General features: G+C 50.7%; 2 protein-coding genes across 3 annotated transcripts in view; one reads left to right on the top strand and one right to left on the bottom strand.

The window, feature by feature from the left end:
• The window catches only part of Tf (transferrin), a 53,164-nt gene extending 50,682 nt beyond the window's left edge, over positions 1 to 2,482 (top strand). The window contains exon 24 of the mRNA XM_052730594.1: positions 1,454 to 2,482. Within this exon, the coding sequence (XP_052586554.1) occupies positions 1,454 to 1,667 (214 nt within the window). The 3' untranslated portion in view covers positions 1,668 to 2,482. The remainder of the gene's footprint in view (positions 1 to 1,453) is intronic.
• A 2,465-nt stretch (positions 2,483 to 4,947) lies between these two features.
• Positions 4,948 to 25,532, bottom strand: part of Rab6b (RAB6B, member RAS oncogene family) — a 65,368-nt gene continuing 44,783 nt past the window's right edge. For both annotated transcript variants that reach the window (XM_052718517.1, XM_052718528.1), the window contains exons 3-8: positions 21,247 to 21,300; positions 20,941 to 21,046; positions 19,924 to 20,035; positions 18,585 to 18,678; positions 14,832 to 14,898; positions 4,948 to 9,125 (exon numbers count right to left, since the gene is read on the bottom strand). In XM_052718517.1, the coding sequence (XP_052574477.1) occupies positions 9,061 to 9,125; positions 14,832 to 14,898; positions 18,585 to 18,678; positions 19,924 to 20,035; positions 20,941 to 21,046; positions 21,247 to 21,300 (498 nt within the window). In that variant the 3' untranslated portion in view covers positions 4,948 to 9,060. The remainder of the gene's footprint in view (positions 9,126 to 14,831; positions 14,899 to 18,584; positions 18,679 to 19,923; positions 20,036 to 20,940; positions 21,047 to 21,246; positions 21,301 to 25,532) is intronic.

Genomic DNA, 25,532 nt, shown 5'->3' with positions numbered 1-25,532 from the left:
ACTTAAAATACCACATTTAGAATAATTTTATTTCAGTCACTGAAGGTATTTGTTCACACAGTAAGGCATGTAAAACAGTGTTCAAAGGTACAAATAATATGTACAAAATAACAACATTCAATAAAAACTGAGGGTTGGGGGAAAGGGAGGTAAAAAATTAAAAGCCATTGGAAGCTGGGTATGGTCCTGCACAGCTGTAATCCCAGGACTCGGGAAGCAGGGAGACTAAGAGTCCCAGCCTGCCTGGCCTGTATAGTGAAAGCCTGTCCCAGAAAATAAAATTTAAAAATTATAGCCACTGGAAATTATTGTTGACAGAACAAGAACACTTAGGAAGAATATAAAAATCTACATTACTGTTTTCTAGTTTCTTTTTTTTTAAAGATTTATTTATTTATTATGTATACAGCATGTATGACCAGAAGAGGGCAACAGACTTTATTACAGATGGTTGTGAGCCACCATGTGGTTGCTGGGAATTGAACTCAAGACCTCTGGAAGAGCAGTCAGTGCTCTTAATCTCTAAGCCATCTCTCCAGCCCGTTTTCTAGTTTCTTAATTGATTTCAAGCTATTGGCAATATTATTTATCTTGCTTTTAGTGTTGAAAAACTTGTAAGTTGAGTGAGATAAACAGTGAGCGTTACAGAATCTAGTAAGCTTCTGTGCTGTGCAGATTTCTAAGAAGTAAAAAGCTTGTTCACAGAAGAAAAGACCAACACAGTAAACCCAGTTACATTTTCTTACTGCTTTTGTAAAAGAAACGGTTTGTTTTTTTTTTTTTTTTTTTTTTTTTTTTGAGACAGAGTCTTATTATGTAGCCCTTGCTATCCTGGAACTCGCTGTGTAGCCCAGGCTGGCCTCAAACACAGAGATCAGCCTGCCTCTGCCTCCCTAGTGATGAGATTAAAGGTGTGTGCCCAGCTTGCCATTTTAGTCGGATCTAGTATTTATAAAAATGAATCCCTGACGGGAAATCAGCAAGCATGCAGCCAGTTTGCTCTCTAATAGGACCAGCAGCTCACAGGAAAATGACTTAATTTGGGTCGGTTTTCCTCCTTACAAATGAACAGGATAGATGGGACTTTGAAGTTTATGGATGTATGAACTTTCTGTCCAAGAAGACTCACAGTAAAAAGCTCCTTATCTCCCTGTGCTGAAGTTTCCAGAACTTGAGTTTTTATAATACAGCATACATTTAAAACTGTATTTTCAATGCTGTTATTCAGGAGATCTTAGAAGTGGCCGTAGGCTTAAAAAGCTAGTGTGACCTGGGTCTCCTAACCCATTGGCTCTGGCTAACAGACAGGTTGAACCCATCTCACCTGTGTGTCTGAAACAGTGGTTCATGGATATAAAGGATAAGTCAGGATGTTAATAGTGAATTGACCTTTAGCCTATCAGTCTTCAATGGGTACTAATGGATTGCCTCTGACTTGTCCCTTGCTCCACAGCAACACCTTACGAGTCACCCGGTCTGCTGCTCCCAGCACACTGGACAGTTCCACTACTGCACCTGCTCAGCTGGGAAAGAAAGGCAAAGAATTTGAATTCTCCCAGTTGCCCCTCAAAGTGGAGTTCCTGGAGTGCAGTGCCAAGGGTGGACGAGGGGATGCCGGCACTGCTGACATCCAGGACTTGGAGAAGTGGCTGGCCAAGATCGCCTGAGGAGCAGCCTTGGCTGCAAACCTTCATCTGTGACTGACTGGCAGTTTGGGAAGGGCTGTGCTGGGGTGGAGCCGATAAAGAGGGGCAGGGCATGTGTCTGCAGCATCTCCGTGTTCTAGGAACAGTTCTACTAGCTTGAGAGCACTTGTCCCTCCCTTTCAGCTCCTTTCTCAACTAGTCCTTCTTATTTAATTCTCCTGTTCTCCCTTTGGAAGGTGTAGCACTGCTTTAGTGTGTGACAGAGCAGAGAGGCCTTACCATGAGAATAGGCTTGTCTGGAAAGTTCTTGTCCTCTGCCTATCTGCTTCGGTCTCTTTTCCTGGAACCAGACCTTCCTGTTTGTGGAACCAGTTAATTTCCAGTTGCCCCTGATATTCTGGCATAATTCATTGTCTGTTCTTAGTGAAGTCTCAGGTGTAAAGGTAGTTACAATGAAGACAGGTTCAGAACCACAGGGCACAGTTGACAGTGTGTTCTTCATAGGCTCAGTGACTTATCTCCATTCCAGCTTGGGTTCAAAAGCCTGCTGGGAACCCCTAGAGTCACCCTCACATGATGGATGTAAGAGCCAACTCCCCAGACACTCATGGCTTAGTGTGTTCTAGAGGAACTGGGGAGAGCCGGGAGACAGTATGCTGCTGCTTCTGGGGTGGGGAGGCCCCGCCCCGGCTGTCTGCCGGTGCCACTTGGTCAGCTCCTGTTGTGTCTGCCACCTCAGCTCAGATGCTGTGGAACGACACAAACAGAAGTCCACTGTATAGATTTTTAAGTTTGTATTCATTCATGCTTTAAAAAAATTTGCCTTTTCAAAGTAATGCTGTCTTAAACATTTGTGTTTTTATTGTTTTTACAAATGACTGGTATCTTGATAAATAACTGTCTATCTGAAAGCACTAAGTTGGATGATAAGTGAGGGAAAGCTGAACTAGGATTCAAGGTCAACTCTAGGTTACCTGAGCCTACAGACTGCTGCGTGTATACAGACAGACTCTTCATCTCCTCTCGAACTCGGAGACAGGCCTAACTAAAGACACCACGACTGGAGGTGCAGTGCTCTGGGAGCATGCACAGAGCATCTGGGCTGGCCTTGGGGACCAGTGAGAGGCACAGGATAAACACACAGGGTGCTCCCTGTGCAGCCCAGCCCAAGCCTCTGCCGGCCACCACATGGCCTGCTGTGGGTCACTTGGGCTGACAGCACACTCCCAGATTGCGCTATTCCCAGCATAAGTACTCAGGGCTCCCCACCCTAAAACATTTCTTTCTGGTGTATAAGACAAACACACTACAAAATGGGTAAGTCAAGAGATGACCCTGTCAGTTCTCACCGGAAAGCAGTATCGCAGCTGGGATTCTTACTGCTCTTTGGCCGCTGCTGTTCATATTAGTCAAATGAGACGGAGCATGAACGACATTCACATCATTATAGGTGCTCAGGAAGAAAAGATGTTTCAGTTAAAGAACATGTGTTCACTGACTCCTGCCTTTTTCTGGGTAATAGTGATTTTGTTTACTGGGAGAATCAGTACATCAAAGAGGTGATGAGGATGCAGAGCAGGGCTAGGTTTTACTCATAGCCCAGAGATGGTCTTAAGCAAAGGGTGAGCTGGGCAGGGCTGGAAACGAGGTTGGCAGAATGCTTGCCTAGTACTGTACAGCCCAGTTGTAAAGGGGCAGTTGCATCGAGGAAGGCCAGAAGGATTCCACTCCGGAATCTTCCATGAAGCATTGGCCAGATTTCATTCTGGCTCTCTCAAGCCATGGCGGTGGCTTCTCAGTACCAGGTGTCCCGGTTTCTGGAAGGGCCGCAGCTTGCTCTTAATGAACAACAGCTGGGGAACCCCTGCCACTGCTTCCCAAGGCCTCCAGTATGTCCTGACATGAGGTGTTCCGCTGACATCAGTTCACCCGGCTTGTAATGCTTTCGTTTGTTAGGTTTTTCCTTAACTGTCAAAGCTCCTGCTGGTTCATTCCCATTCTCATCTAAAGCAGCATATAATGCTGTCTGTATTCCTCTGCCCCTCCCCCCTCATGCTATCCCCGTGCCCACTGTGCAGTCCTAGCCAAGTTAACCATTTCTCTTCCTGTAGCCTCCATGCACCACATGGAGCACCTAGCCATGTCCCACTGACCTGATAAAAATACATATGTGTGTGTGTGTATACACATATATATACATAAGCACACACAAATATATGTATATATAATATACATGTCATATATACCTATATATCCCAGAGTACAAGTATATATAAAATTTAGGCTTAGCAAACAGTGACCACTCTTGCAGTGATGGGGAAAGCCACCCTGCAAGCCCTGCCCTTGCCATACTGCACTTTCAGCAGAGCCATCACAATGTCATCTTGTGTACACACCTGGAGTACCTCCTCAGTCTTGTGGGGACTGCAGAGCAGCTGCGCTAACATCTGACCTAGAGAAAACAACCACTCCCTCAGTGGTTCCAGGCCTGGTGGCTCTGGACACTACTGTGTTGGGGAAGGACTGTTGCTGTTCTCACTTTCATGTAGCATGTGGTTATTTTCTCAGGCCCTCTACCCTTCGCCATCCCCTGCACCCGCCCACCTCACACCTTATAACTAGATACTAATCTAAGGCAGTGGGCAGGGACTTTCGTGTCCTCACCCTGCTAATCAGTAGTGGCCCTGAGGTGGCAAATTGGGGTGTTCCAGAACTTTTAGAACCTTTCCATGGGAAAGGTCACTGGTGAACTTAGACTTCCAGCATTCTCAGGAATTGTTCCCACAGCCAGACAGGAGCTCAGGACACCTACCAGGTTGGAGGTAGTGGAGAGCCCTGAGGGGCCTCTCAGAGACTGTCCCTAACTGGTGTGGGGAGGGGGTAGGGGTGGTCATGTTGGTGCCATCTGAAAGGTGATCACGATTACCCTTGAGTTCTTGCCTTTAAATGATAGTCTGGAAATCATCAAAGGGATAAGAAAGAAACCTGGTCCCTGCACTCTGTCTTAACCCCTAGCCCTGTCAAGTGTGGGAGTGATGGCAAATACATTCCTGGTCCCTCCTGGAGTTTCCCTGACCATCTGCTGTTAGAATCTAACAGTCAGACAAACAAGGCTGTGGATATGATCTCACTAGCCCACAGTTTTCTTTTAGAACCAGTGGAGCGCCCAGGTGAGCAGGGACAAGAGGCAAAAGGCCCTGCGTAGGGGACACGCCACCCATCCATGAGAGGGCCTTTGAGGAAATCCACTTTTAAGCCCCCTGTATAGAACTGCAAAACTTAGAAACAGTCGACAAGAAGCTTTGTGTTGAGAATTAGGACAGTTTATTGTTTGACCAACATGCTGAGTCTTTTCCACATATTACACAGTTGAATGTAAAGTCAATATGGCCGCTTGGCCTTCTGAGCCCATACAGATGGAAATGCCACCCTCTGTGTTCCTCACTTTAAAGAACAGGTGAGGTGAGAAGTCAACACACAATAGACAGGCTGGCCTTCATTGCTACGGGGGCTTCTTGCCTCCTGAAGGGACCATCTGAACTCCGCTACAAGGTTTTCCTGATAATCACACCCTGCAGGGTGTCAATCAGACAGGGCCTGGAGTCCAAGGAGTTTGCACACCGAAACTGCAAGATTTTGGAATACCGAAGAAGTTGATTTCAAACAAAAATTAAAAGGGTGCCCTGACTACTGCTCTCTGTGTGTGTGTGTGTACAAGACATTGCAAGTAGATCTGAGGCTCACCCTTTACAGCAAAGGAGCCCAAAATGCACCTATATTCTCTCTAGCTACTGAGGCTGGGAATAACCTTCCGTTCTAACCATGGAGTAGAGATGGCTTACGGACACGGGCACAGGATGCCGTCCTGTCTGCACACCCAGGTCAGCAATAGATGAAGAATGCCAACACTGGTTCTGATCATTCCTGGCTCCCAGGTGACCTTGTCTGTTTGGGTTCCCCCACCTGTGAAACAGGAAGGGTTTGGCTCCCAGTGCTGTGGCCAGGTGACAGTGCCTCCTATTCTTGGGGGAGAGGTAGTTTGGACACCAGCAAGCACTGAGCCCAAGCACTTGACACACTCAGACACACTCCCACTAGCTGGTTCTTGTCGCTCTGATTCATCAGCTTCAGCTACCCTGTCTTCCTGCCAGCCTCTCCCCCTTCCATATGGAGAAGGAATAAACCCTACCTGCAGGATGCTGAAGCCAGCAGTGCCTCACTGTCACACTGGGTGCTGAAGGACAGGCACTGGTTAGAGCTCTGACACTGGTTAGCCACTGGGTAACGGGGACTGCGCCCAGCTGTCTACACTCCTAGATATCACCTTGAACCCTTATCTCTGTTGCCTGATGTGGCCATGGCTTCTCGGCCCATCTTGGGATATTGCAGAATGTTTAAGGATGGTGTCAGGAAGGGAGCAGTGACCGTGACAGCAGTGAGGCTCTAACCACCAAGCTTTCTAGCTTCTGACCTCATAGCAACACTAGCCCTCAGGACACTCATGTCACACCATTTTGGTGTGCATGTGTGTATAGCTGCACCACCTGCCTTTTCTATCTTAAGACTATTTCTGCAATGCTCACAGAAGTTTTGCTGACAACTCTCCTTCAAGACTCCTAAAGAAAAGGAAGAGGGCCACGCCCATCTGCCAGGCCAGGCCCAAATGTCCAGGGAGAGGAACTGAATTACTAAGTTGTGATCATGTCCTAAGAAGAATGCTCCATTTTGTCTTCTGACTGATCTGGATTCAGCAAAGACGGGGACACTGAGATAATTTCAGAACCTGACCAGATCCTACCTACAAGCAGGAGGATGGGGGTGGTGGTAGTGAAGAGAAAGCCCCAGGAGCGACAGTTCTGTGCAGGGCCTGGCTGCCTTAATGGCCTTTAGGGAGGAACTGGGCCGAGGGAAAGGCCAGGGCACTACTGGGGTAGGAAAACAATGGGGCAGGACCCTCACTCTCAGAGACAACGAGGTCAGGAGATCTTAAACTTAAGAGGGGGTTTTGTGTACAAGCTTGGAAGGCAGGGCTCCTTAGGCCAGATCAACCAGGATGGCGTCCACCATGGTTCCCGCTGTTTCTACCAGCATGCCATGATGCCTTAGATTGTGTGCACAAGAGAAGGGAACTGGTTTGCTACTTAGAGTTACAGGAATACAAGAAAGGTTACTCTTCAGTGCCAAGATTAAATTCCACCCTACATTCATTCCTTGAGACACAGTACAGAGCCCTGTCAGTGGGGCTCTGCTAGAGGCTGCCAGTAAAGCCCCTCACTGCCAACCAGACTGCTGTCATCACCGGGCAAGTATGCCTTCTTCAAGCAAGCACCACTTAGGTGGGGTGCCCACGCTGGGGGGACACTGGCCCACAAAGGCATGCACACCTGTGCACACAGGTACATAAAGCAGTGGTGAAGGTAGTTCTGTGGACTAGTTTCGATTGCAGTTGAACACATCTATGCACTATTTTATTGAAGGCAAGACAACCACAAGTTATTTGACAATATTGAGTATTTCTTACTTCAATACACTGCATACTTTTGAACTTCCAAAACTGGAATCACAATGCAAGTTCCAACTTGAGAGCAGGAGCGACAAGAATATACATTGAGCACATGTATATGTGAGGATGTGTGTGTGTGTGTGTGTGGGGTGTATACACAAGTCTATCTCTATGTATAATTATGTACACACATATAAAAGCTGAACACGTGACGTTTCAATTACGCTCGTACATTGGTCCTTGCCTTCTGGAGAGGTACCCAGGAGGATCCTGCTTCCTCTCTTCTTCACCAGAACTGGCCCTGGCACTGTCTCCCAGGATGGAGAAGCATGGCAGGCCCACTCACAAAATCAGCCCCGCCATGTAGGATGCCATTTTGAACTCATTTCTAAGAAGTTCCAGAATTCATTCTAACCCCCTTGTTAAGAGTCCTGCCCCTGTGGCAGCATTTACTCTGCCCATCAGCAGTCTGGAGAAGAGCCAATGCTGTGGGGCTGGGACGTTTTGATTAGTCACTGCCCCTGCCTGCCTTTGGGTAGGCCTGGGGCAGTGAGTCTGGGAACATTTAGAATGTGAGTTACTTTGCGTTGAGGAGAGCACTCTGTTAGAGCCTTTGAAGGTCTTTAAGACTAAAGCAGTCTCAGGAATGAGTGGAAATAGCAAGGACAGCTTGCTGGGGGCAGGTTGCAGTGCCCTGGGCAGCCTTCTGGAAACCCCACAGTAGCCCCAAAGATGTCTATGGTGCAGCCACAACACTCCCAAAGGATTCATACAAAGATTTCGAATGTACCATGCCAGGGGGGTGAAAACACATCAAGGAATCAGCATTTCCATAACAGTACTCAGCAAAATTAGTGGAGGGTCTGATGACACATACTGTTCAGAGTAAAGGCAGACATCCCTCACCTCCCCAGTCACGGGTGGACTGATGGCATGTGCCCCAGACAGGCTTCGGCACGAGCCACCCAGCCTCACACACTGAGTTGGTGAAGAGCCAACTGTTGGGCCAGTAGGTTACAACATTTGAGAACCGCACACTGCCTCAGCCCTCAGCTGCCGGGAGCACCCCATCCTTCCGGTAACTTCTCAATCTGCTCGTCACTGGGTCGGCACAGAGAACACACGGTTGCCTGTGCTCTGTCTCCATGTTTGTTTGTTTGTTTGTTTTTCAGGGGAGGAGACGAGGCAGAAGCAGCTGTGGGGCCTGCTGCTGCTGCTGCTGCTGCTACAGTTCACAGGCCTTCATTTCCACTCAGGGGCCCGCTAGTGGAATGTGTCCCACGCTGCCAAAGAAGGACTGAGCAATGCCCCCTCTGAGGCTGTTTTTGTTAAACTAAAGTCTGATTTGACTGAGGGGAGCCTGGGTGAAGGGCTTGGTTGGCTTGAGCCATGTGACCCAGGACCAGAGCCTAATTACTATTATTCAGTTAATTGCTTTAATTTACGGGGCTGGGAGGAAGGTAGAGGTGACACACAGTTCTAAGAGAACAGGAAGGAAGAGGTGTGTGGAGAGGTTCTCTATAAGTTTACAAATATACAAAAACAAAAACAAAAAAAAAGCACATCTTTCAAATAAAAATGACTGCTTTTTTTTTTATATCTGGCAAAAAGTTGTATACACATGATTTAGATTTTTTTTTAATTTTAACAGTTTTTGGCAATCTTAATAAAGTACAATATATTACAACCAAACCAAAAAATAGTTGTTTAGGTAACAGCTGTTAAGAGTGACGTGGTCCCTGATGCCCAGCCTCCCTCCCCGTGTCCCACCCTACTCCTAGAGAGAGAGAGAGAGAAAAGAAAGATCCTCCTGTTTGATAACCACATTTCCCACCCCATTAGGAAACTAACCAATAGGAGGTACCACAACTGAGTAGTGTCTAGTGTCGAGGAAGCCGCGTGGGCGCTGTATTAGCAGGAGCAGCCACCCTCGCTGGCCGGGGGCTCCTGGGGCTTGTCCAGCTTGATGTCAATCACTGCGGGGGGCTGGCTAAGGAAGACCACAGTCACCAAGATGCCACTCCGTCCCGCCGCAAACCTCCAGACCCGGCTCTTAGCTCAGCGGGAGTGGAGAGGAACGGCCCGTCTCCCACCCTTCCCTCTCCCACCTCCGCCTGCCTCCATCCCCCAGACTGTCTACCCAGAGCGACACTTGGGCTGTGACCTGACACACAGGCCAGGGAGGGTCTGTCTCGGAAGCCTTCTCCAGTGACTGATGGGTAGTGCTCCAATTCCAGCACCAAGCCTCAGTCTCAGCCTCCTTAACTGCCGGCCCTACTCCAAAGCGCCCTGGTAAGGAAGAGTCCCCCTGGCCAGGCTCAGATGTAAATGTCCACATCCTAAAGTACAGGAGGATGTGGGGATGTCCTGTGGTCCTTATTTCTCAAGGCCTCTACAGTGAGAAGTTGTATCCATAGGCCTAAACAGCCCTCTTTCTGCTGGCACTCTGGGGACTGGGGGCTGAAGTACACTTTGCCAGAAACACCAGAGGAGTGGGTTCAAGTGCAGGGCAACCTGTTCCCTCCCATCACCTCTGGCTACAAACCAGACTGACTGGCTCCTTGAGACTTTAGCTTTGCATCTGGCCAGATCGTCTCACTGCTGCTGAGCACCCACAAGCCCTTGGATGCTCTGCAGCCTCCCTGGTCCTTGGCTGGACTCTGGGGCTGGCCTCATTGTTGTACTAAATGGGGGTGAGAGGGGTGGGGTGGTGATGGGGCTTGCTGCTGGCATTCTAAGGATGCCTCTGTGTCCCCTGTTTGAGGATAACAGATGAGGTTCTTTGGGAATAGCATGCCCTGAAGCTCACACCATCTCCGTCTCTCTGCCTCAGCTGTCAGGAAGCTCACGGCCAGTATTTTGCCCCCTCTAACAATCACTCAGCACAATATGCATTTTGAGTATGTTTTTTTTCCTACCTTTATTTTCTCTATATTGTATGTGCATGCACATACAAACATAAGCTTTGCCTTGTTGTATGTGTGTATGTACGTACACCCATACTTCTGATATCATGTCTTATGTATACATAAGTAAATAGGTAGTAGATACTTGCTCTCCTTCCCCATCCCATCCAGTCCAGCTTTGTCCTCTTCCGTCCCACAGTCCTTCTCCTCCATGCCCTAAATCTCTACAAATACTGCCCTGACTATCTCAATGTTGTTCTCTGCCAGCTGCGTTTCTGTGGTCGTCCGCACTGATGCCAGTACCCTCCAGTTCCGGGCCTGCACTGTTAGCCCCGGGGACAGGCCTTACTAGGGTCTCCTCATCTTCCTCAGGTACCCCCGAGCCTGCCCACCCACTCTCTCAGCAGAGCGGCATCCCTAAGCCAGTTCAGTGACACCCACACCATCACCTGGAGCACAGGCACAGCATCTAAGATCTCTTACACTAGCATTCAGGCCTTCCCACGAGTCTGGCTTGACCTCTGCCCTCCGCCACACACGGAGATGGCAGCAATCAAAACTGTCCCCTTCTTTAACAGGTTCCCTCCTTTCCTTCCTTCTAGAAACACTGCACACAACCCTGCCCCATCCAGGTTCCCGCCCTTTCTCTGCCTGTCCGTGTCCTCATCTAAGCCGGGGCTTGTGTCTATGTCACTTCCTTGGCGGAGCCTCTTCAGGCCGCAGTGAACACCTCCTCTGCTCCTGGTGTGAGGTCCGGGAGATATGTCACCTAAACTCAGCATCAGACTTCAGAGTGGCAAGTCATCCAGACTGGAGGCTGAGGGGTCTGGGCGAAACCCAAGGCTACCTACCCTTCCCACCTAGAGTTTCTTTACTTACTTACTTACTTGTACTGGGGATCGAACCCAGGGCCTCAGACACATCAAGCATGCACTCAATCACAAGCTATACCTCCCGCCCAGTTTTGCTTTCAATGAGCAGGTTTTGTTAAATCCTTCTGGCTCGGGCTTCTCTACCTTAGTCCTGTTCATGCATTACCCTTGTGTGGTACACCCTCTGAGGGAGGAGGATGCTCGCAGCATCCCTGATCTCTACCCATCCGATGCCAGACACACCTGATTCCCAGCCCCCTAACTTACCACAACCAAAATCGTCAGCAGACACTGCTCAATTCCCCTCATGAGGGAGGGGCTGGAGTCAGTCAGAGCTGAGAAGCACTGGTCTAGCTGGAAGACTAGCTGCAACTATGGCATGTCCCATATGGGCGTGACCTGACTACTGTTTCAAAGGAATCTTCTACAGAGCAATCTGAGGCACAGTACTTTTGTACACCACATGGTGTTCTTGGATTGTCTAATATCTCCTGAAAAACCTGTTAAAAAATACATTTTCCTGGGCCCCATGTCAGTGGATCAGGAGCTGGGTCTACAGGGTGAATTATTAAAAAGTTCTCTGGAACATGCCAATGCACGGCACCTGGGAAGTCATTGCCACAGACACTGGATAATTCCAAAATGGCACTGTTCAAAAGGACTTGTAATGGTGGGCTATTATACATCTGCATGTCCAGTATGGTGGCCACTAGCAACGCCGGCAACTGAGAGCTTGGATAATGTTGGCACAATCAAGGAACTGAACTTTTTAAAGTGTGTGTGTGTGTGTGTGTGTGTGTGTGTGTGTGTGTGTGTGTGTGTGTAGCAGGGCCTCTCACTGAATCTGGAGCTAGGATGGTGGTCAGAAAGCGCCATTGATCCTCCTGTCTCTGTTCCCCACGGTACTAGGGTTACAGTTGTGTGTGTGTCCGTGTCTGGGTTTTTACACAAGTGTTGGGGATTCAAACTTGGGTCTTCAGGCTCGTGTGGCAAGTGCTCTTTTACCCACTGACCCATGTCCATATCCTGAAACTTAACTTCTACCTTAACCCAATTTTAACTAACTTAAGTGGAAACACTGGTGTAAGACTCTAATATTATAAAGCACCACTTTAAAGGATTTGCGGCACACTTTTGTACGCACTAACATTTGATATTCCTTTTTTGTAATGCTATGTGCTACTGAAATACTGTGGTCAAGGGTTGCTTTTGACTGAAAAGGTGGGCAAGAATGGGTGGACTCACTTCTCACTAGTCCCCAGAAGAGGGGATTCTCTGCAGAGATGGGCCATAGGACTTGGCATGAGCATACCCTGTGCCTTTCTGTAAGCAGAACAGAGTGTGGCTGCTCACCCTTCTGAACCCAGTCCAGTGCACAGGTCACACTCAGGACTCCAGGTGTGGCCCATCACTAACCACATCAAGGACCACTGTCTGATGGTTCCTGAGACAGTGATGGGCCCAGATGGCCTGTTACCATCTTGTCTCCAACTGCTGCGGCTGCATCTCAGCCCCAGCACTTGTGCTGTTTCTGGGACGTTAAGGCTCCTCACTGCTCTATCAGAGGGCTGTGGCTACAGAATACAAACATTTGGATTGTGTCACAGCTCTGCAAGTTGACCAGCTGGGAGGGCTGGGGCATGCTCTGCCCTGCTTGGGAGGCTGAAGTGTCCTCTCTCCTTGGGGCACACAGTTACTGCCAAGTCACTGCCATTATGGGGCACAGGAACCCTCCTTGTTCCAGGAAGGAGAGTCCTGTGTGCGTGGACGCAGCAAGGAGCGTGTGGCCCTATCATGCTGTGGTCCCTCAGCCCAACTCTGTTGAGAGAGTGAGAGCAGCGGAGTGCGTGGGAGGAGCTGTTTGAATGGCCCTGGGGAGGCTGCCTGTGCAGGGCGGAGGTTAAGTGCAGTAGCTCTCTGGGGATCTGGAAGCAGTACACAGAAGTTCCACACCCACATATCTATACCCCACCCCCGCCACCAGTCCAGGGAACAAAGCCACATAAGAACCTTTCCCCTGTCATCGCTAAGTGGCATTTCTGTATACTTCTTCCTTATGTTGATGCAATCCCAAGCATAACCCCAAGAACACATACTCAAAACATCTGGGTCAGAACCACCAGTAAGCCGATGTGTTAGCCCAACACCCCAGCTGAGCCTGAGTGGCCGCTGCTTCCACCTGGTCCCTTCTGGGCTGTCTCCAGTCTGTTCCAGTCTTGCCTCCTAGGAGGCTCCAGCCATTGGGCACCTGGGGAAGGGTATGGCTGCATCTGCCCGATGGGGGTACCACACAGGGCAAACAGACACAGCCCAGATTGCTCGGTGTGATCTGCTCAGTAATCTTCCCCTAGAGCTGAGTGAGATACTGGTACACCAGGATGCCATGCTAGTTGTTGCCCTGAAGTGGGAGCCCATGTGGCCTGATTGTTGGTCCAGCATGGATTCCCACGTGGACTATGTTTGGGGAGAACATGAAAGAACGGCCACCGCTCACCCAGGCAGGTTGGCTTCGCCTTTGGAATGGGCAGGATGGAGGGAGGCTATCTGTTTCTCACGGTGGGCATGGAAGGGGTCAGCACACATCCTGCCTTCCTGTTCTCCTCCTGACCCTGCGGGTGGGGTTCTGCAGTTTCTGGAGACTCAAAGGCTCCTCCTCATCTGGCTGGTGACACTGGGGGTGGGGGTCTTTTTCCCAAGGAATGAAGCCCAGGTCAGCCATGCAATGTAAGTGGGGAGACACTCTCCATAGCCCCGGGGTCTGTTTCTGTCTCCTTATCTGCAAGTGAGGTCTTGTGACTGACCAACAGGTGATACACCTGAGTCTGTCCCCTTGGTGCCCTGTTGACCTCTGAAGCACACCGACACTATTTACCCTTGGGCATTGTTGGGGTACCTGTTCCTTGGTGCTCACCCTTGCAGCAACTGCTAGGGTCTTATTTTCTACTCTGCATCAGGTGCACTGATCAGGGGAAAGAGACAGGCACAACTAGGCCACCTCTTTGGCTCCTCCCATTAACCTAGACGTTTCCTTGGTTTTCGCTCTCATCAGCCTGAAGGTGTTCTTTGAATCACTTGGGTCACTCTGTGGCCCTCAGTGGGTGTCTCCCTCAGACCTCTAGGGATAAGTGGAGGATGCTGGGAAGGCTTGCAGGGACATATCCCATTCTGAAGGATGTAAGCTGGGGTGTGAGTGTGTAGACTCTCGGGCCTTACTCAGGCAGGGCCATCTGACGAGCTTCAAAGAAAGCCTGTTTGTGGGCAATGCCCTCAGCCACCTATGTCCTTCTAACTGCATCCTCTCGGGTGCCCTTTGAGAGACAGCACCCCAGAACAGAGTAGGAGTAGATATGAAGGGAGCCTCAGTGTGGATCCTAACTCCCTAAGTTATGTATGATGTGCCTTTAAGGAAACCATTCTACCCCTATGAACCTCAGCTGCAGCATCTGAGTGTTAGTTGGGTTTTCAGTTATACTGTGGGAGCTCTGTGCCGGCTTCTTCCATAGAGCAGTAGGGAGATGGAGGAAGCCCTGACAAGCTGAAATCAAGTGCTCACTGCATAGAAGCATCCTGGCCTGGGATCTCCGGCGGACTCATGAAACACACATCGTGCTCACCACAAAGCACGACAGAGCCACTGTTCCTCCTCCCCTCCCCGACCACTGCTGCACAGCCCTTGACTCTCTTCGCCGCTGGGCAAGAGCAGGCAGCCTTGGTCAGAGCTGGGTGGGAGCTCCAAGGCCGTGGAGCCCACCCTGCGGTTCAACAGAGGTGGCCTGGCTATCTATATCAGTTCAGGGAAGGCTGGGCTGGAGGCCAGGGAGTGTTGTCTCCTCTATTGAAACCCCAAGTGAAGCACGGACTTTGGGGGCCGTCTTTTCACTCACGTGTTAAAGGAAAAGGATACTTCCTTCTTTGCTCTTCTCCTGGACATTCTCCATGCCGGGCAGAGCCGATGCCACACGTCGGAAGAGCTGCAGGCAGGAGATACAGGGTCAGGCCCTCCCAGTCCCCCTCCTTCCCTTCCCCGGTCTTCTCCTGCATCGCTCTCCTCGTGGTGTGTATGGATCTTAGGCATTAACTGCCTGTCTGTCCACTGACTGTGCCCTGGAGTGCAGGCTGGTCCTGAGTCCTTTGTTGTCACCATTGCCCTTCACAATGCTGGTCCTGGAGGGTCTTGGGGTGTTTGCAGGAAGAGGAAACAGGGGCTAGGGAGACAGCCCGGTCTTCAATCCTCAGAATCCACGTTAAAAGCTGGGTATCAGTTGGGAGGCGGTGGCACACACACACCTTTAATCCCAGCACTCGGGAGGCAGAGCCAGGCAGATGTCTGTGAGTTCGAGGCCAGTCTGGTTGGTCTACAGCACAAGATCCAGGACAGGCACCAAAACTACACAGAGAAACCCTCTCGAAACCCCCGCACACCCCAAAAAAAGCTGGGTATCATGGCACACACTTGTAAGCCCAGTGATGGGATGGCAGACAGGTAGGTTTCCAAGGACTCACTCGCCAGCCAGCTTAGCTGAACTGGTGCACTCCAGATAAAACCAAAGACCCTGTCTCAAAATACAATGTAGATGACACCCGAGGAATGACACCAGAAGTTCACCTGTGGCCTGTGCAGGGGAAAACACATGCAAGCCCACACACATAGCAAAGCTGTGGCTTCTCCCACAGGCAGGCTGACCACAGGCAGTCAGTAGGGGGCATGGTGGTGGCTGAAAAGGACCTACCTGCCCTAGTGCAGGAATCATCCAGGCCCCAGGGAGCAGGCCCTTCAGTAGACTTCCGTCTATTACCCTGACATGGGGACTAGGTGTAGAACACCAGTTTCTGACCGGACTTAAGACAAATGACTCTCCCCAGGGACACTGGGGCAGCCAGATGCTGGGAGCCAGAGCCAGAGTGAGGGATGTGAGAATGCCATCATGACACTGTGGGTTTGTGTGGATGTGTGTGTGTGTGTGTGTGTGTGTGTGTGTGTGTGTGTGTGTAGAATGTGTGGTGTGCATGATTTTGTTGGTAGAGTGTGTGTGGAAAGTGTTTGCGTTATTGTGACTGTCATGTTTCTGTGTGTATATGAGAAAGTGGCCACGGGGGAAGCAAGCTTGTGGAGTGTGGGTTCATGTGTGAGTCTACCAAAGTGAATGTGTTTGAGAGCAGGAGGAGACATGGGGGGGGGGGGCTGGAAGGTGGAGGCTGGCAGAGATAATAACATCTTGAAAGTAACAAATACAGGCAGAAGCCCAGAGCACAGAAGATTCTGGACTGGTCTGGATGTCTGGGTCTCCCCCAAGTTCATATGTTAAAACCTGATTCCCAGCAGAAAGGTATAAAAAGGTGTTGCCTTAAGGGGTCCTCCTGACTGGGACCTTTACAAGAAGGCTGAGGGAGCCTGAGAGTTCCTTTCATGTGGGGAAACAGCCAGAGGCATCAAACATCTGTGGTGGGGAGAATACGCAAGACACTAAATCTGCTAAATCCACCAGCACCTTTAACTTGGCTTCTCAACCTTCAGAACAGGGAGAAATAATTTTCTATCATCTATAAGCTACATAGCCTGTGGTGATCTGTGGTAGGGGCTAAACTGGCCAGATTTAACTCCTGCTCAAACCCTTGTCCACATGCCAGATCATTCCAGGATGGGAAAAGGGACCAGCCACTCCTTGACCCAAAGTCCTGTGCAGATGCTACCTGCTCTATGGACGCCCAATGCTGTCCTCTACCTCCATGTCCCATGACATCACTGGACCCAATGAGTAGCACCTCATACTCCCTCTCCTCCTCTGAGACCCCCGAGGGCAGGACCTCGGGCTCACATCTGATACTCATGGAGGCCAGGAAGGGGCTGAGATGAACGGAGCTGCTGAGGGCCTTCCAATTGGGCACTGGGTTCCAGATGCTGTGGGTCTCCCTAATGTGGCCCTAAGTGCCCCTCCTACTCTGTCACCCTTACTCTCCGAGGACACCAGCACCATCAACGTGGAATGAACCATCACTGTCTCCCAAAGGCCAACTGGTGCCCAGGTTTGCCTGGTGTTCCTGGGAAATCGAGGGTCCCGGTAGATACCACATCAAGCCGCTCCCCTTCCTCGAGTTCCCTTCTGGTGCGGCAGGTGCCCAACTGCCCGCCCCACCTGTGACGCCCTTCCTCCTTGCCACCTCGCCCTCCTCACGCTCCAAAATAGGGGTTCTCACCACACTTGAGTCATGGACCCCTTTTGAAATCTGCTGAAGCCTGTGGACTCCTTTTCACATGTAAAGTCAGTTATGGAGATGGTAAAGGAAACTGCTTGGTTCTGTGTGGTGATACAATGCATACCCTAATAAACTTGCCTAAGGAGCAGAGGACAGAGCCAGCCACTAAATTAGACATAGAGGTCAGGCAGTGACGGCACACACCTTTAATCCTATCACTTGGGAGGCAGAGCTACATCTGGATCTCTGTGAGTTCAGGGCCACCCTGGGCTACATGAGATTGATCCAGTCTAGGAGAGAAAATAGAGCCAGGCAGTGGTGGCACACACTTTTAATCCCAGCACTTGAAATCTCAGGCCTTTGCTTGGGGAGCACACATGCCTTTAATCCCAGGAAGTAAGATGGCAGGGCAGAGAAAGGGATATAAGGTGTGAGGAAACAGGAACTCATCTCTCTTTAGGCTGAGGATTTCGTAGCATTAAGAACTAGTGGCCGCTGCTCTGCTTCTCTGATCATTCTGCTTTCACCCTGATATCTGGCTCTGGGTTTTTTATTAAAAGACCATCTAAGATTCAAACAACAGTTCTGAATTAAACTTCCCGAATATTTAGGGATCACAAATCCACACTGTGGTGACATCTGTGTCTCCTTCTGGACACGTTAGACAGCAGGAATAGCTAGTGGGATGCTGAGGTCCACGTGTGTAAAGTGCAGGTGTGTAAAGATGCCTGTCACACCATGATGCAACTAGAAGACGCCTATGGTTTCTGTCAGTGAGAGTCACTGAAGTCACCGCTCATGTGGAGTCTAGCTGTCTTCCTCCATCACTGAGGACCAGGCTACAGAGGAGTGAGTAGTCATAATACAGGTGGGATTTTCTTACGCCCAGGTGGCCTGAGCAGCTAAGCTCTGCTGGTGAACTACTTGGCTTCTGTGGATCCTGGATAAACATAACTGCTCCAGCCCCAGCTCCACCTCTTCTCCCTCCTATGATTCCCAACTGCCATGGGAACCCCTTTGCTCCATTTCTGAGCAGAGTCACTCATGGCTCCGAGTTCTTGCTACGTACAAGACAAGAAACCCAACACGTTAATCAGACTAAATACCTTGCGTTCTCATTTGAAGCGAAGTGAGATACTAGGAACCACAGCTCCCCAGCCAGGTGCAAGTCCATGCTGACCCCTCATCCACACATGCTGCTACAGGGACCCACACCTGATCACAGCTGTGGAGATTAGGGACTGACAGAATCTGCATGGCTCCCAAGCTGAGTGTCCCCTCCGTATCACCTGCTTTATCAGCCCTGGAGGTTAGTGCCATCCTTTAACTGCTCAGAGTAACAGGTTTATGCGCTGGTTGGCTGCCTCAACCTAGTCACTAGCCAACTCAGGGCAAGGAACGTCCCAGGTGAGGGCTTCTAGACCTGAGCACATCAGGGCCCTCACCAGTGTGTCCTCCTCACCTGCTTCACGTTGTAGCCGGTCTTCGCGCTGGTCTCAATGAACATAACGCTCAGTTCTTTGGCTCGCTGCTCCCCTTCCTCAATGGTGATCTGCCTGGAAATGAAGGGAGAGGGAAAGATCAGGTGGCAGAGAGGCAATCCCGGCACACATGAAAGAGGCAACCTGAGATGAAGGACTGTGGGCAGGCAGAAGGAGCCTGCCAGGCCCCTTGGTCAGCCCTGAGGACAGGCTCCTTGCCCAGGAGTCCCTGCTAGAATGCCAGCCATAGTCTGTCTAGTAAGAAGGTGGTACCTGAGCACAGAGGACCCCAGCCCCTCTCCACATGTCTTCCATGTCTTCTGAAGTAGCGAGCAAGGCTATCCCCCACCTTTTAAGGAAGGGTCACATGTAGCCCAGGCTGGCCTTGAATTTATGATGTAGCAAAGAACAACACTGCACTTCTGATCCTACCGTGTCTACCTCCCTACAACAGGGACCGTAGGCACATTCCACCAAGCCTGGTTTTATGAGTGCTGGAGACTGAACCCAGGGCTTCAGTGCATGGAAGACAAGCACTCTACATCTGAGCCACACCCCCACTGCCTTTCTCGGTAGCCATTAGAACTGGAGCTCCTGGACACACACAGCCTTTCTTGGGAGGAATCATCAGTCCCCTTTTCCTAATGCAAACACCAAAATTAAAAGTCACGCCCACCAGGCCCACACTGCTCTGCAGAGGAGCCCATTTCCCTCCCCTCTGGAGAGGGCTCTCATCTCTAACTCAGATTATTTCTTAAATGGCAGGGATACTGTGAGAAGTCCACGTGCTTTAGAAACCATGACACGTGACCTTATCTGTCCAAGTCAGCACAGAGTTCTGAGAGTGGACACACATGGAGAGGATACCTTGGTGAGCAGGGAAACTGGAGGGCAGCTGTGGAGAAGCATCTTCTGGTAACTCTCCATGCCCAGACACAGGATGAGCCAGGATGCACAGACTAGGGACAAGTTCTGTGTTCTGCTGACATTCCACAGACTCATAGCCACAAGTTAATGCAGGGCCTTCACAGGGACAGGAGCTCCAGCCCAGGGGGCCACTGTGTCAGAGCTCTATTTTGGGACCATAATGGGGACATGTGTGCAGACAGGTCCCCGCCCTGCCTGTGCTGGGCAGAGAAAGATGGAGCTTTGAGATGAGAAGCTTACAGTGTGTGGAGTCTAACAGGTAGGCCAGGGTTCTTGTGCGTGGAGGCAAGCTTTGCTGTTCCCGTCATCTCAGACCTCCTGGGCAGAATAGCCACAGAGAGGTGAGGAAGCATGGTCCTGCTAGCCACAGCACCCCCATGCTCTGGTGCATACCTCTTGTCTGCCAGATCCGTCTTGTTGCCCACAAGCATGATGATCACGTCACTGCCCCGCTCTGTCCTGACATCATCAATCCACTTCGAAGTCTGCTGGAAGGAGTTGAGGTCTGGAGGCAGAAAGTGGGGACCGAGCGAGAATGAGAGGCCCCAGAGGCAAGCATGTACCTAGACACGAATCCAAGCTCCACGTAACAGTTAGGCTGGGGCCATACAGGGAGGCCAGGACTGCTGAGCCACCCCAGGGAGAGAAGTCACCACACCTGGGAAGCTAGGCTGTCACAGTTTCTACACAGAACAGTGACTCTAGAGGCCATGCAAGAGTCAGAGCTGATTTGAGGCTCACAGCAGAGGGTGGAAAGGAAGGCTTTGGGAGGACACCGCGGCCCCAAGGAAATGCTGTACCACCAAAGGGATGCTCAAGGGAGTCTGAGGAAGGCCAGGCTGGCTTGGGATGAGAACTTGCAACCCTGCAGGGAAAGGTGGATGGAAGGCCACCCCAGAGGCACATGAATCCAGAAGCAAGTCATCTATGGGCAGCAGCATCTCCTTCAGAAGAGTCATAGGGTGACACCCAAGCTGTGTTCCTCTAGATGGTCTTGGGTAGCCAGGCTCTGCCTAAGGCCTGCCCTAACCTCTGGGCCTCCACTGAGTCTGTGAAGCCTTCTCAAGACCCATGTATGCCAGGAGGGCTGCCTCCAGGGATCCCTGGGGAGAGCACAGAGGGTTAACCTTGGGAGCATCTGTCTCCCTGCCCATCCAGGACCCTGTCTTATTCAGCCAGGTCTGTCACAGGCGTTTGAAAGACAGTGATACTAGTGGTTCAAGATAAGTCACTACCCCCACACTGAGCACATACCTGTATGCACATTCTCTCTCTCTCTCTCTCTCTCTCTCTCTCTCTCTCTCTCTCACACACACACACACACACACACACACACACACACACGCAGGTCTGGTCAGGGTCACACTGGACCCCAACAGCTCCCTCACTCCAACACAGACCCATACTCACTAGTGATGTCGTACACCACCACAGCCACCGTGGAGTCCCGGATGTAGCTGGGGATGAGGCTGCGGAACCTCTCTTGCCCCGCTGTGTCCCAGAGCTGTAGTCTAACCTAAGTGTCAAGACAGAGGCATCAGTGGGGCAGCGGAGCCCTCCTGGGAGAGGGAGTTGGAGGCCCAGACCCCATGATGCTGGCACTGCCAAGTCCATCCCGATCTTGGCAGAGACTTCCAAGAGTGCCCAACTGGGGGCTCTAGGGGATAAACCCAACAATGCCCCTTTGTCCTCCCAGGTCGGAGACCAGGAACTCACCGTGCGGTCTTCCAAGTACATGGTTTTTGACAAGAAGTCAATCCCGATGGTTGCCTATGAAAGAACAGCACAGGGAAGTCAAAATGGAAAAGACTCATACTAAGGGGCCAAACGCCCAGAGACCCCAGGAAGTGGCACAGACAGCAGAGGGGACACCCAAGCCAAGTCCCCCCACTAGCCACCGACAGACACCCTTTTTCGAGGAGAGAGCCTGAGCAAACCTTGGGTGACAATGGGTTTTTGTTTCTGTTTTCAGAGAGGAATATTCGAGAGAGAGAGAGAGAGAGAGAGAGAGAGAGAGAGAGAGAGAGAGAGAGAGAGAGAGCGAGCGCCTTCAGGAAGGGCGAGAGAGCATGGGGCATGGAAGAGAGGCTTCCCAGGAACAGCCCACCAAGTAGAGCTCCCTACTGCCTCCAGTGTCCCCCAGCTCCCACAGCCTCTACCTTGAACTAGGGTTCACCATTGCTCTTGGGAGGGTTTTTGAGGGGGTTGGGGGGTGGAACTTGCCACTGCATGGGACCAGAGAACAGTATGCCCTGCCTCGGGTGGGGGTACTGTGAACCATCCACAATAACGTCTTATTCGAAAACCCAATGAGCTCTTTGCTCCTCATACTGCCAAGTCAAGAGCTGCCACCTACACCCTGTGCCACCCCGGTGCCTCTTCTGTCCTGGTAGGCAACCCCCACCTCTCTGGTCCTTACCTGCACCCTGTGCCTGTAAGTGGGGACTAAGGTACTGTCAATGTGGAATGGAGTGAACACCACCAAGTAGTAATGAAGCTTCAGCAGTGTGCTCCAGCCTGTGCCTGGAGTCACCTCATAAAATACATCCAGCTTGGAGGAACCTTTACCCAGTGAAAGGCTCAGTATAAAGCATTGTGTGTGGTGAGATCCCAACTTGATTGAATGAAGTAGAGAGATGGTCTCATATTTTCTCAGACGCTGAGATGAAGAGAGTATGTTGTGTTCTGGTATCTGAATAAATAGTTGCATCTTGGGCAATTTTTGCTTTCTCTATCACATATTTTAATATTTTCTATAATAAACAGTTAATAGTTAAGAATTCAGAAGAAAAAAAAATCCTTGAGACAGCTGCGCAACCCCAGCACTTTCAAGAAAGGAGGAACATGAGTGTGAAGTTAATCTGAGCTACACGGTCAATCTTTTTTTTTTTTTTTTAAGATTCATTTATTTATTACGTACACAGTGATCTGCCTGCATGTATGTCGGCAGGCCAGAAGAGGGCACCAGATCTCATTACAGATGGCTGTGAACCACCATGTGGTTGCTGGAATTGAACCCAGGACCTCTGGAAGAGCAGCCCCAGTGCTCTTAACTGCTGAGCCATCTCTCCAGTCCCCTACACAGTGAATCTTTATTTGAAAACCTGCAGTGAATACAAAAGACGCACTACGGGGAGACTTCAGTATAAATACAGAGATCTCCGTCCACTTGATTTAGAATCACCAAGGAGACACACCTTTGGGCTGTCTGTGAGGGCGTTTCCAAGAGAAGCTTGCCTGAGCAGGGAAGATCCGCCCTAAATGTGAGCAGCACCCATGGGCTGAGGTCCCACACTGAACAAAAAGGAGAGACTGAGAGGAAGCACAGCAAGCCCCCCCCCCCCCCCCCCGCTCCTCTCTCTGCTTCACTGAGTTAGAGGTGCGTGTGTGTGTGTGTGTGTGTGTGTGTGTGTGTGTGTGTGTGTGTGTATGTGTGTGTGTGTGTGTGTGTGTGTGTGTGTATGTGCGTGCGCGCGCGCCAACTTGACACCAACTAGAGAACTAGAGTCACCTGGGAAGAGCGAATCTCATTGGGCTCCCCCAGATTAGTCTGGCCCGTGGACAAGTCAGTGGGGACATTTTCTTGACTAAGGGCTGATGTGGGAAAGCCCAGCCCACTGTGGGTGGGGCCACCCCTGGGCACGTGGTCCTAAGGACCATAAGAAAAGAGGCTGAGCAAGCCACGAGGAACAAGCCAGTGAGCAGTGTTCCTCTGCAGCTCGTCATCAGCTCCTGCTTCGAGGCTGAGCTGCTCCCTGACTTCCCTAAATGATGGACGGTGACGGAGGAGAGCAAGCCAAAGAATCCCTTCCCCACCAAGCTCGTTCTGCGTGGTGTTTTATCATAGCAACAAAAGAAAACTCGGATCCATTCTCTCTCTCCTTCCAGACTGTGGACACAGTGGGACCAGCGGCCTCACGTTCCCTGCCACCCCGTCTTTGCCATGATGATCGCAAGCCCTTCTCAGACGGTGACCCAAAATAAGTCCTTCCTTAAGTTGCCGCTTCCCAGGTATTTGGTCACGGTAATGTGCAAAGTACCCAATGCCATCTCATTCTAGAACAAATGTGCAACAATTCAAAAGCTACACACACACTGTGGACACAACCCAATCCTGTCGTGACCGTGGGAATGAAAAGAGAAGATTGGAGAAGCTGGAGAGCATGCCTCATGACTTTGCCAGTCGGTGCAGGACTGGGAAAAAACCCGTGCTGAAATCTAGCCATTACTAGCCGGCTATGTAGTGTCCTGCCTAGCACAGTCATGGGAGGCAAATCTAAAACCAATGAGCACTTGCCGACAGGGCCTCATCCCCAGGCAGCCACACATGGTCATTCATCAGTGAGTGGACTGACAACCCTGTGTCTACTTAGAACCTTAAGGAATGTGCCAAACAGAAATTTCAACTTCTCTATGTGCCACACGATCCTTGCGGGGCACCAAACTCCTTCTTTAGTGACCCCCCCCCCCCCCCCCCCCCCGAACCAAACCAGATGCCTGGGCTCAGGATCAGAGGCAAGGGCTGCCAGCATTTCCCAATGCAGAATTTGAGAAATGCACAGTTGAGCTGGTGGCTGCCCCCATTGAAGGCCATGTTTCCTATGGCTGCAGGGTGGCTACAAGCCGATCAAAGGATGAGAAGGTGATGACTGTCTGGGTTGAGTCCTTTATGGGTTAGTGTGCTCCAAGCTGCCCCCTTTCCCACTGCTTGGAATGCAGATGGGGCGGTGAGCCCCATGGCTCACCCAGCTGAGGATGATGGGCAGGACAGCTGCTCCACAGAGCCTGATCCTGACTGTGCAGAGTTACCTCGGCAGCCCTTGCCTGAGTACACCTCTTCTTGTTGTGCAAGAGAGACTCCATGTTCTATTTTGCTCCAGCCACTTCGGTCAATGCAGCGTAACTAACCTTAATCAACAGAGTGAAGGACTGTGGAAAATCATATCCCCAAAGGTCGGCACCTGGGTGGTGACAGCGATGTCACTGATAATAACTGTGACGGTGACAGCCTTTTTTTCCCCCTTGTGTGCACATAAGACACTTGGCTGCTATGGAGCAGAGAGAGGTCACCGGTACTATGACAAGAAGTCATGTCACTGGATCAAGCTGCAGCCACGCATAGTCCAGTGGCTTCCGTCATCACAAACACTGAACTGCACACTGTATCTCTATTGAACCTCAACACAGCCTGACCAAAGAGAGGGCAGTGAATAAACCAAGGCTGGGAGGGACCAACTTCCTAGCCCCCCAGCTTTCTCTAAGTCTGGTCTTCAAGCTACTACGGAAGTGCAATCCCTAATCGGGCAGCTGTCTCTCTCTAAGATCTGTTCTGGCCACTTGTTAGAATCTGAATCTGAAATGTCCCAGAGGCTCGTGTTCTGAATGCTTTGTCTCCAGTGGGCAGTGTCAACTTGGAGGCCGTGGAACCTTTCAGCACGGGGCATACCTGGTGGAAGGAGTTGGGTGGGCTTGGGAGATTATACACAGCCTCCGTCCTCCCCACTTCCTGAGCTGCCTCTACTGTGTGCTGGAATAGGCTGAAGTCCTCTGGAAAACCGTGAGCCAGAACGCATCTTTCTTCCTTAAAGTTGTTTCTATCAGAACAACGCAAAAATATCAAGTGCAGAGCTGGCCCCAGCTAAGTGGCGCCATTGCTGTAACTAATTCCACCAGGTGGTTTATTGTGGTGCCACTGTTATAACTAATCCCACCAGCTGGTTTATAGTGACACCATTCTTATAGCTAATCCCACCAGGTGGTTTATTGGCCTTTGAAACTGGCTGGTGAAGGAATGTGGAAGAGTTTGAAGATGTGGACTATGACGATGTAGACTTACCACTCTGGTGAGAACTTAGAGGACCAGGATGCTGACAATATGGACAGCAAAGATGGTACTCATGTGGTCTTAGGTAGGGACAAGGACCCGACTGGGAACAGGACTACAGAGGCCACTGTGTCTGGTGAAGAATTCGTTCACATTCTACCCATGTCCTGAAAATTTG

The sequence above is a fragment of the Peromyscus californicus genome, unplaced genomic scaffold (genome assembly GCF_007827085.1).
Source record: "Peromyscus californicus insignis strain IS unplaced genomic scaffold, ASM782708v3 Scaffold_11__1_contigs__length_118956290, whole genome shotgun sequence".
NCBI classification, from domain to species: domain Eukaryota; kingdom Metazoa; phylum Chordata; class Mammalia; order Rodentia; family Cricetidae; genus Peromyscus; species Peromyscus californicus.
Note: the sequence above shows the minus strand (reverse complement) of the source record. Positions and strands in the feature narration are given on the sequence as shown.